The sequence below is a fragment of the Myotis brandtii genome, unplaced genomic scaffold (assembly GCF_000412655.1).
Source record: "Myotis brandtii unplaced genomic scaffold, ASM41265v1 scaffold39, whole genome shotgun sequence".
Classification (NCBI taxonomy): domain Eukaryota; kingdom Metazoa; phylum Chordata; class Mammalia; order Chiroptera; family Vespertilionidae; genus Myotis; species Myotis brandtii.
In genome coordinates, this window is record NW_005364953.1 from 7,750,454 (window position 1) to 7,762,323 (window position 11,870).

General features: G+C 37.1%; 2 protein-coding genes across 4 annotated transcripts in view; one reads left to right on the forward strand and one right to left on the reverse strand.

The window, feature by feature from the left end:
• ZNF280C (zinc finger protein 280C) overlaps nt 1-11,870 on the reverse strand; it is a 47,461-nt gene that overhangs the window by 4,392 nt on the left and 31,199 nt on the right. For all 3 annotated transcript variants that reach the window (XM_014544965.1, XM_014544966.1, XM_005872735.2), the window contains 4 exons: nt 9,592-9,723; nt 3,723-4,033; nt 3,124-3,264; nt 345-407 (listed from right to left, as the gene is read on the reverse strand). In XM_014544965.1, coding sequence (XP_014400451.1) covers nt 345-407; nt 3,124-3,264; nt 3,723-4,033; nt 9,592-9,723 — 647 coding nt within the window. The remainder of the gene's footprint in view (nt 1-344; nt 408-3,123; nt 3,265-3,722; nt 4,034-9,591; nt 9,724-11,870) is intronic.
• Nucleotides 4,922-5,819, forward strand: LOC102257423 (midkine-like). The gene is given in 2 exon segments (XM_014544967.1): nt 4,922-5,206; nt 5,209-5,819. Coding segments are annotated over 2 exon segments (414 nt in total). The 5' UTR covers nt 4,922-5,124; the 3' UTR covers nt 5,541-5,819.

The window sequence follows — 11,870 nt, forward strand, 5'->3', positions numbered from 1 at the left end:
CGATTGATTGCCTCCTGCACATGCCCTGACCTGGGCCAGGAATTGAGCCTGCAACCCAGGTACCTGCCCTTGACTGGAATCAAACCCACGACCCTTCAGTCTGTGGGTCAATGCTCTAACCACTGAGATAACCAGCTAGGGCTGAAAGTTTCTTCTTAATGACTAACACCACTGAAACAAAGTTTAGTTAGAGAACATATCCCCTTTTGGATCTAAGAATATAATGAATAAAACTCTATTATGTTCAGTAGCAATCATTTCACTTTCCAAACTAGGCACTCCAGCATCAGGTTAGAAAATTATAATTTTTTAATAAAGAAAACAGAAAAAGATCAGCTAGTTACCTGAGAGTTCCACAATGTTTATGAAAAAGAGGAGACTGTTTACTTGGATGGCTGCTATGATAACTGGAGAAATAAGACACAGACAAGATTTTATTATACAATAAATCATATTAATTTTATGACTATATTTCAAGTCTATGATCAGTTTATTAGTTTTGAATAAAAGATCCTGGTCTAAGTTATAAAATTCTATTAGTCATCTCTGTTCACTTCAAAATTTGTATTTTATATTTCACTTTACCTGTGTATTTTCTAACAACATATTTCCCTGAGAATATTCTTAAATGATCAGTACCTCAACATTATATCTGAAAAAAAAATCTCAGTTGTCCTGACCAGTGTGACTCAGTTGGTTGGAGTGGCGTCCTGAATACCAAAAGGTCCTAGACAACCAATAATGTTTTCGACTTATTTGTGTTGTTTATAGATGCCAGTGAGTCAAAGGTGAAAATATTTCTCAAATAAAGATGAAGAGTTGGATCTTAGGAAAACTCAGCATTGAAATTGGAGGATTTACAGTTGAAAGGTAAAAGATAAAAATCTGAGAGTGGTTTAGGGACCAAAAAAGGAAAGAGGCCAAAAGAGTTGAAGAAAGAAAAAGTAATGAAACAGAGGAGTAGCCAAAAAGGAAGTTTGAAAAAAATGTTGGTAACAGTTTAAGAGAAGTTGAGGAGAAGAGTTTCAAAAGTGAGTTATCAAAAATATCAAATACTCTAAAGAAGTCACAGAGGAATAAGAATGAAAAATAGTGAGTAGATTTCGTAGTTAGGGCATAACTGTTAAAAAGAAGCAGCTTTAACTGATAGGCAGGGGTGGTACTCAGATTACAAAGGGTAAAGAACTGATAGTAAAGGAAACTGTTTACAAATGTTGTCAATAAAAGGAAGAAAATATGCAAAGCAAAGGTAAATTCCCTTCATCTTAAAAAAAAATCCTGAAAATATTTGCAGGCAGAAGGAATGGTAGGGAGAAAAAGAAGTGAAGGCGCAAAATAACTAAATAAGGCTACAGAGGAAATGGAGGAGCTAAGAGGCAGGGTAAACTCTGAAAAATGGGGCATGTCTTTTTCTAAGATTAATGTCTGGATGAATGGAAAAACGAGGTAGAAAAGTTAATCTTGGGAAAAAGGAAAAGGGTGATCTCTGAGCAATTAGAAAAGGATAACAACTGAGAGGCTAGAATAAAATCTTGAGAGTATTTAAAAGGATTTAAACAGATCTTGTAGATAAAAAAGAGGTATTTTTAAAAAGAGGACCAAATTAAAGTGGAAAATGAATTAAGAGCTGATTGAATCAAGCACAGCGTCATAGTCTATAACTGAGCATAGAGACAGATAAAAAAGGATAAAAGATTCAAGGATAGCAAGGCTAAGCATGACTAAAGATGTAAAGGATTATAGGGCAAAAACAAGGCAACATTCAAACAGATGACTTTGAGGATGAGGTTGACTATAAAGTTGGATTGGTGCTGCTGGACTAAAAAGAGGGGTCAAAACTCAAAGTTATGGAGTAATGAGAATTCAAAGTGAATATTGTATATGATGAGGTAAGATGGGACAGTGGTAAGAAGAGGGTCAACATGTAAAGTGGATGTGAAGTGCTGGCTTTAAAGAAGTCAAGGTACCATGAGGTCAGGCGCATCACCAAGGGGGGGGGGGGCCCGGAAAAGCCATAAAAAAATGTGGGCAAATCCTATAAAGTGGAAGTTAACTATGACCAGAAAGTAACACAGAGGTCTTGTTATGATTTAAGAGAAAACCACTTTTAGTGGTTATATCTTATTTCTGACTAAAAAAAAAAAATTAAGTGGAACTACCTTAATTTGAATCAACAGCATAATTATATTAAAAAAATTTTGTCTATTAAAAATAATTCATCCTGAAGGAAGCACATACCAATAAGATCCAAATGAAAGTAATGTGGGCTCTGAAGTATTTTTTCTAGCATAAAGTATATGATAGGTACTAAAATAATATAAATTGAATTGATATATGAAAAGAAATTTCAACAGTAGCATCATCCCTGGAATATCCCTATAGTCTCTCATTTCACATTTCATTGAAATGAATGCAAAGATGGATGGCTTGAAAGAGGGATATATGGAGAGACAAAGGGGTGGAGGGACAGAGAGAGAGAGTGCGTATATGTGTGTGCCAATAATGGTCTTAGCATCTTTGACAAATCTGATGTCTCACAAAGTGACTGCTTATGTGGTTACACGTATTTATTTAATAAATATTTTTGAAACATTTAAAAAGCTTTCTTTGGAAATAACCACTTTTTGAAAGACCCAGAAAAACAAATTTCCCTAACAAACTTATTCTAATTTCATTAGTCTAGCTTCTTGAAATTTTTGTGCTACTAATTTCATAAATTATTATGCTAGAAAGTAGTACTGGGTAACAGCCTAGGACAGTGATGGCGAACCTATGACACGCATGTCAGAGGTGACACGCGAACTCATTTTTTTGGTTGATTTTTCTTTGTTAAATGGCATTTAAATATATAAAATAAATATCAAAAATATGTCTTTGTTTTACTATGGTTGTAAATATCAAAAAATTTATATATGTGACAAGGCACCAGAGTTAAGTTAGGGTTTTTCAAAATGCTGACACGCCGAGCTCAAAAGGTTTGCCATCACTGGCCTAGGAGTTCCCTATTGCTAGATCCTTTTAGCTCCTTGATGTGACAAACTAGCTTCTAATAGGTCAGATTTGTTTGAAAAACCAAACATCTTAAGTGGCAGTTTTGATTGACAGTATACATATTTAACTCACCTCACCATATGATTTATAAAGGCTTTGTTACAGTTAGTGTTGTATTTGCAAAAATTACAGTGGATATGTATTGAAAAGTGGCTTGCAAAATCTTTAATTTTGGAATGACACTCAATGCACTTGTGAACTCCTCGATAACACCTTATGGAAACAGAAAAAAATGATAAAATTTATATTGTAAAACAAAAATAATAAAGTAAAGCCTTATTAACATTTTATTAATTGAAGCTAAGATATTAAAGTTAACATCTTTAAATAGAGACTTATAATTTGAAATTTTCTTTGAAATAACAAGCTAGAATAAGTATAAAAAATCTAACAGCAGTTAACCTTTCCCTGGAATAAAAAAGATCATATTAACCAATTCAACTATCATAAGATATAAACACAAAACACAAGGTAAGTGTAAAAGATGGCAATTATACAATGAACACAGTAATTCAAGTTCTGTCCAACAGTTATAAAAAGTACCTTTTTACTGCTTGGCCTTTAAGATAAGTAATCATCATGTAAATGTGCAAGGGAGTTTTGTGATCTGGTAAATTATAATAAAAAATCCTTTAATTTGAATATTAAATTGATATTGCAAATCAGATTACCTTAAGTTCTTCAAAGCTATGATGATTTTGTTCTTTCTGTTGCGTTGTTTCTTTTGCTTGCAAGAGGTTTTTCCTTTGCATTTAGATGCACCTTTACCTTGCTTACTTGTATTGGCTAGTTTACATGTACTGGAAACAGTTGAACGAGCCTTACGTATCTTAGATTTACTTGCACTCGATTTTGTGGAGCTTTTAGCAGTTGTATTTTTAGACTTTGGAGGTGAGACCTGAAGAGAAGAAGTGCTTGGAGTATCACTAGAAGATGGAGTTGATGGCTTTGAATGAGATCCAAATGAAGCTCGAATAGTAACCTATAAATATGAAGGCAATATATATTTTTTAATAAAATTAATCATCCAAATAATATTAAAAAGGTCACTTCAAGCACTCACAGCATGATCAATTGTTTTTTGGCGAGGGTGCCAAAATAATTCAGTGAGGGAGACAATAGTTTTATCAACAAATGTTGCTAGTACAAATAGATATTCTACATTCCAATCAAGTTGGATCCCTTCTAGATATAGAAGTTAACTCAATATATACCAAAAGTCCAAATTGTAAGAACTAAAACTAGAAAACTCTTAGAAGAAAACATAATAAATCTTTGTGACCTTGGGTTAGGCAATAATTTCTTAAATATGACACCAAAAGTAACAAGCAACCAAAGAAAAACAGACAAATCGGACTTCATAAAAATTTTAAACTTTTGTGCTTCAAAGGACACCCACCATTAAGGAAGTAAAAAGATAAGCTATAGAATGAGATAAAATATTTTCAAAACATATATCTAATAAGGGACTTATATACAGAATATATAAAGAACTCTTACAACTCAGTATAAAGACAAATAACCTGGGGTGGTGAACACACAATGCAGTGTACAGATGATGTGTTGTGGAATTGTGCACCTGAAACCTGTATAATTTTGTTAACCAGTGTCAATCCAATAAAGTCAATAAAAAGGAAAGAAAGACAAATAACCCAATTTAAAAATGGAAAAGTATATTGTAACAACTATGTATGGTGCCAGGAGGGTACTAGAAATATCAGAAGGAACATTTTGTAAAGTATATAGTTGTTTAAACATTATGCTATATATCTGAAACTAAAACAAATAATGTTGAATGTAAACTATAATTGAAAAAATTTAGAAAAATAGGCAAGTGATATGAATAGGCATTTCTTCAAAGAAGATATATACAATGGTCAATAAGCACATGAAAATATGCTCAACATCACTAGTCATCAAGGAAATGTAAGTCAAAACTCCAATGAGATATCACTTAAGACCAACTAGAATTGCTATAATAAAAAAGGCAGATAAGAGACAAAAGGGGCCGCAGCAGCTGGAGCAGGACTGGCCAGCGCTGGAGGAAGCGAAGCATCGCGGGCAGCAAGCGAGATGCAGCACCTAGGATTCCTCTTCCTCGCCTTCCACACCCTGCTGGCGCTCACCTCCGCTGTGGCCAAAAAGAATGACAAAGTGAAGAATGCTCAGAGTGGACGTGGGGGTCCTGCACTCCTAGCAGCAAGGACTGCGGGGCGGGTTTCCACGAAGGTACCTGTGGGGCCCAGTCTCAGTGCATCCGGTGCAGGGTGCCATGCAACTGGAAGAAGGAGTTTGGAGCCGACTGCAAGTACAAGTTTGAGAGCTGGGGGTCATGTGTTGGGAACTCGGGCACCAAAGCCCGCCAAGGTACCCTGAAGAAGGTGCGGTACAATGCCCAGTGCCAGGAGGCCATCCATGTAACCAAGCCCTGTGCCCTCAGGACCAAAGCAGCCAAGACCAAAGCCAAGAAAGGGAAGGGAAAGGACTAGAGGCCAGGCCTGAATGCCAAAGAGCCCCTGGCCCACGTCTTCCCTCCCACAGCCCCAGGTATAACCCACCAGTGTCTTTTGTTACTCTTCAGCTTTATCAATCATGCCCTGCCCTTTCCCTTTCCTCCCCCGCCCCAACCCCCTAAGTGCCCAAAGTGGGGAGGGACAAGGGATTCTGGCAGCTTGAGCCTCCCCCAAAGGAATTTGATTCCCATGCCCCTGTTGTTCTTACCCACAATGACGCCATTGCTAAAAAGCAAATAAAACTCATTTTCTACCCCCCCCAAAAAAAGGCAGATAATAAAGTGTTGCTAAGTATATGGAGAAATTGCAACTCTTATATATTGCTGGTGAGAATGTACAATGGTGCAGTAGCTATGGAAAACAGTTTGGCAATTCCTCAAAATGTTAAACATAAGAATTGTCATATAACCCAGCAATTTGATTCCTAGCAATTCCATCCAAGAGAAATAAAAAATTTTGTTCACATGAAAACTTGTATATGAATTTTCATAGATGCATAATTCATATAGACAAAACCTGGAAACAACCAAAATGCCCATCAGTTGATGAATGGATAAATAAAATATGGTATATCCCTACAACTGAATAATATTCACCCATAAATAAAGAATGAAAGTACTGATACATAAGTACTGGTATATAAGTACTGACTGATACAGCCATAAGAAAGAGTGAAATATTGATATAAGCTACAATATGGATGAATCTCAGAAACATTATGTGAAGTGAAATAAGTCAGTTATAAAAATCACTTATGGTATGATTCCATTTATATGAAATATCCAGAACAGGAATATCCACAGGGACAGAAAATAGATTAAAGTTTGCCTGAAGCAGGTAGAAGGGAAATAGGAAGTGACTGACAATGGGTATGGGGTTTCTTTTGGGATTGATGAAAATGTTCTTAAATGGATTGTAGTGATGTTTGCACAACTTTGTGAATGTACTAAATAACACTGAATTGTACACTTTTTAAAAAAACATATATTTTATTGATTTTTTACAGAGAGGAAGGGAGAGGGATAGAGAGTAAGAAACATCGATGAGAGAGAAACATCGATCAGCTGCCTCCTGCACACTCCCCACTGGGGATGTGCCCGCAACCAAGGTACATGCCCTTGACGGAATCGAACCAGGAACCCTTGAGTCCGCAGGCCAACGCTCTATCCACTGAGCCAAAGAGGTTAGGTCTGAATTGTACACTTTAAATGGGTCCATAGTATGATATAAAAATTATCTAATCTTATCTAATAAAAGAGAAATATGTACATTTACCGTCACTTTGCAACACCCCACAGCCAATCAGGAGCAAGCATGCAAATTAACCCGACAAAGATGGCAACGGCCCCACCCCCTGGCTGCTCCGGGCCTCTGGGCAGCGTGCCTCGTCAGGGCCTCCCTGCTACGCTCCACACCTGTCAACCGCTCCACACCTGTCAACCGTCCTTGCAGCCTCCCTGTGGCCCAGCCCCAGGCCTCAGAGGCAACCCTCTGGTGCCTGAGGTCATAGCTCCTGGTGTCTGGCGTCTCCCTCTACCCCACCCCTGCCCAGCTGCTCTGGTAAACAAAACCCTAGCATTGGAGCAGCCCTGCTGGCTCGGACACACGGGAGTCCACTCAGTGCACAGTTAGCGTACCCCGGGAGCCCCGGGCCAGCCAAAGGGCAATGGTGGCAGCCATGGCGGCAGTGGCAGGCGGCTCAGCTTTGTTTTGAATAGATGAAAGAGGCCACCTACACAGTAACCCAAATTATCAGATCTCCCTCCTCCCTATCTCGTCAAATCAAGAGGGGAGGGGCAATGGGTGTGGAAGGAGGGTGGGCAGGCAGGAGGCGGAGAGTGGAGGAGGAAGAGGATGAGGAAGGGGGCCAGTTGCATCCCACTTTCACAATAGGAAAGTGAAACGAACTATCGCACCCAACCTCTCCAGTCCTCCCCGCCTCCACTGCCGCTGCAAAGGCTGCTGGAGTGAGCCCGCTGCGTGTCGGCAGCCAGGGGAAGGAAGGCCTATTCTTGCACGAATCTTCGTGCATCAGGCTTCTAGTATCTCAATAAAGCTATTTCAAAAATCACTGCAATACAGAAAGTTAAAAATCATTACTTTGAAAATGGCAAGTGTAAATTACAATCAGTTAAATCTTCCATTTATTCTAAATGGTCATACCAATGAAATAAAATTTATTTACTCTCATACTATTACAGTTTTGTATTGCTAGTATTTATATGTTAACACAGATATGGACAATTAGTAGTTTGTACTAATTATATGAATATCAAAAGAGCACATTCCGTGGCTATTTTATACTCTGATATAACTAAATAGCTTTCACAAATTTAGAGGTCAAAATTTATTCTCAAAGGCCTCAAATAATAAATATGGAAAGGCCTAAATTACTTTTTGGTAACCATAAAATAGATCTCCAATAAATGTGACCTGCTGTCTCTGGGGACTCACTGGACAGAATTTATGGTTCCAAAGGTTACTGTGGAGGTTATATCAATTCATCATATGTCATGGAGTGTTTAATAATACTCAGAATTTCCTTTAAGGGACCTAATATAAAATTTGTCATTTAGTATTTAGAAAAAGAAAATGTTTGCTAATACCCCTTAGTTAATATAATTAAAAACACAGTTGCCTATTTACATTCTTAATCATTTGACTATACTACCCCCATATACTTGAGGAGCAGACAATAAAGAAGTCATATGTAATACATACATATGACTTTCCCATTGTGAAAGTGGGATGCAACTGGCCCCCTTCCTCATCCTCTTCCTCCTCCACTCTCCGCCTCCTGCCTGCCCACCCTCCTTCCACACCCATTGCCCCTCCCCTCTTGATTTGACGAGATAGGGAGGAGGGAGATCTGATAATTTGGGTTAGTGTGTAGGTGGCCTCTTTCATCTATTATGGTTTGGTATCATACAAAGAACACTGAACTAGGAATTAAAAGACCCAAGGTTAAGTCTCAGTACCACCTCTTCCTAGCCATGTGACCTTGAGTAAGTAACTTATCCTCTTTAAACTTTCTCATTTATAGTATGGGAATACTATCTGCCTTGTCTACCTCATTGAATTGCTACATGGATTAAATAATAGAATGTATTAAAAAACATGCTGAAAGCTTAATTCTAAAGTATAAGGCATTTAGTGCCAATCATTATGATTAATATTATAATAATGTTATAATGAAATATACTAATTATTACTACTAATAAAGGAAGATATGAGGGAGGACTGCACTGCTTACATTAATATTCTGTATGTCTTAGTCTCAGCATGGAATGAATGGATTGCAGGGAAGGATACTGGATAGCTTCTCTCACTCTACATCTTCAGAGCACTGTTTTACATTATTTTCAAACAGTAGACATATTTACATTCAAAGTTAAGTGCTCAAAGCCAAATATAAATGCTTGGGAATTGTTCACTTTGGATTATACATTTCTCCACTGGAGCATAGCCAAGAGCTGACTTTACATAAAAAAGTCAGAGAAAAAGTACATAAGGCAAACAGGGAAAAGGAAATTTTCAGTCAGATGTGTTTGCACTCTTAAAACAGCAATGCTATTCAGAAGCAGAACATGCTTCTCTGAGAACAGACTCAGTAATACCAACTTCAACGAACTATGGCACTCAAGCACTATGACAAATTCCAGAGACACAAAGATAAATTAAACCTGATCCTGACCCTACAGTCTAGCGGCTGAAGCAGATATATATGCTGCCAACTGGATTAGCTCAGAAATAGCCTATAGAATATTGAAACAAACCATTGACTCAAACTACAGTTAATCTACTTGCACTCACTACAAAGGAATATGATCCAATATAGCACATGTCAATCAACTCAGAAAAGAATGGAAAAAGTTTTTCTTTCCAAACATACGATAAAACCTAAAATTAAAATCTTAATGACAATCAGAAGTCAATTTTTAATATTATATTCAATAGATAAAACCAGGCAGGAGGTTATTTCTATAATCACACAAAATGTTAAAATACAACATATTTAAAAACTCACTTTTGAACCAGGAGGCAAGCCTTCTAGTTCTTTAGGTTTTATAAAAGTCCGATGCTGGGTCTTGTGATCCAGTTTCTCCTTGCTGGTCAAAAATTGCAATCTGCATTTTGTACAACGATGAACTCCTTTTTTCTGTTTAAAAAATAATATCAGAAATAATAATTTATTAGAGAATGTGACATTGGGCAAGTTACTTACTCTCTATAATGTGTTTGTATTACTATTTTAGTTTCATTTGCTTCCTTATCTATGAAATGAAAATGACCATATACCGGCTTTGTAGAGTGGTGGTGAGAATTACACAAGATGATACAAGTAAAAGTACTAGTTAATTGTCATACGGCAAGTGATTAATATATGTCAATTGCTTTGTTATTATTATTTTTTCCACTTCGTTCATCAGTTTATTTCGTTAATTAAATTCCATATATGAGTGAGATCATGTGATACTTGTCTTTCTCTGACTGACTTATTTCACTTAATTGCCTTATTATTATAAAGATTTAATGAGGCTATTTAACACATCTGAAATCCTTCACCTTTTCTTAAAAGTTCTACAAGCCATATAGTTAGCTCTAAAATCACTCAGTGGAAAGAAATAAAATGAAATGAAATAAAATAAAATCACTCAGTGGCTCAGTGGTTAAGCATCGACCTATGAAGCAGAAGGTCACAGTTCAATTCCTGGTCAGGGCACATGCCCGGGTCCCAGGCTTGATCCCCAGTGTGGAGTGTACAGAAGGCAGCCGATCAATGATTCTCTCTCATCATTGATGTTTCTATCCCTCCCTCCCTCTCCCTTCCTCTCTGAAATCAATAAAAATATATTTAAAAAAATAAAATCACTCAAAATATAATATATTGTTTTTAGGAAACAAGTTTCATCCGAAGTCTTCAAAAAGAATAAAATTGACTATAGATTCAACCATTTTTATTGTCTAAAATGGCACTAATATAATCTCAATTACAAGCTTATACTCCTGCTATGGTTTTCGAGTATTTTATGAACAATTATACAAATTGCAAGTACTTTGAAGGATGTCTGGTGATCTTTTGTATTAATAGTCTTTCCTTTACTGCAGGGTGGGGAACATCTGGCCTGTGGGCCATATAAGGCCCACAAAATAATTTGGTCTGGTCCGGCCAAGGCATTAGAGGTAAGTTAATTAAATGTTTGACCAAATATGGCAGGCTAATTTTTAAGTTGATAATGGACCTCAAATGATGTAATAAATGGCCCTTGGCACAAAAAAGGCTCCCCACTCCTGCTCTACTGACTGCTGACTGCCTATCTCTTAGGTTCTTGAAACTTACAAAAAAATTTGGGCACTCAAGGTGTGTCAGTAATCTCTAAGATTACTCCAAGTTTTGATGATCTAGTAAGAGGAATTATAAGATTTAGAAGTTGTGATACCTGTAGCTCTGATTTATTACAGTGAAAGGATACAGAGCAGGATTAATACAGGAAAGAAAAGTACATTGGGTGGAGTCTGAAGGATACTGGCTCCAATTTCCAAGTGCTTCTCCCGATGGAGTTGTATAGGACACAATCAATCCCCTAACAATATGAAAGCGTTTTATTTTGTTTGTTTGTTTGTTTGTTTTGCCAGGGAAACTCTTTTGAGTCTAAGGGCCCTGATTTTTTATGGGGTTCAGTCACCAGTCTTCAGATTCCCAGTAGAAAAGCAAGTGTTCACTACAATCATATTTTTTTTGGACAAGTGATCTAGAAAAGCTGGTAAACATGGTTCAAAGTTTCAGGCATGTAAAATACTCGTCAGTTAACAAAGGTTCAGTTTCCAGGAGTTAAGTAAGGCCGGTTATGCAAATAGACCCTTCTGAAAATGTGCATGATTTGGCAACTCAAGACCTGTTGGGTTAACTATATACATGGCAAGTTAAGAAATACAACTCAGGGTCTGAAGAGTGACCACAAATCATGTAAACCACGTAAGAGACACAGTCCTCATAGCAAGCCCATTCTTCTCTTTCTTACCTTTCTAAGCATATTATTTATTACTCCCTCCACATCTACACTTCACCCTGGTGCTTAGTAAAGCATGGGAGAAAGAATTATGTTAAAAAAGCTTCCTAATGAAATAGTCAGAACTTTATATCTCCTACTTCCTTTCAAAATCAAAGGTCAAAAGGTGAAACATAGAGCATCAAGACCAGTGGTTCCCAAATCCTATTCCTCAAGAAATGTTAATAAAAGACAGAGAAATAGCGATCAGACTATCAATCCCCAGAGGGAAAGTAGGGGAGGGAGGGGGTAAGGG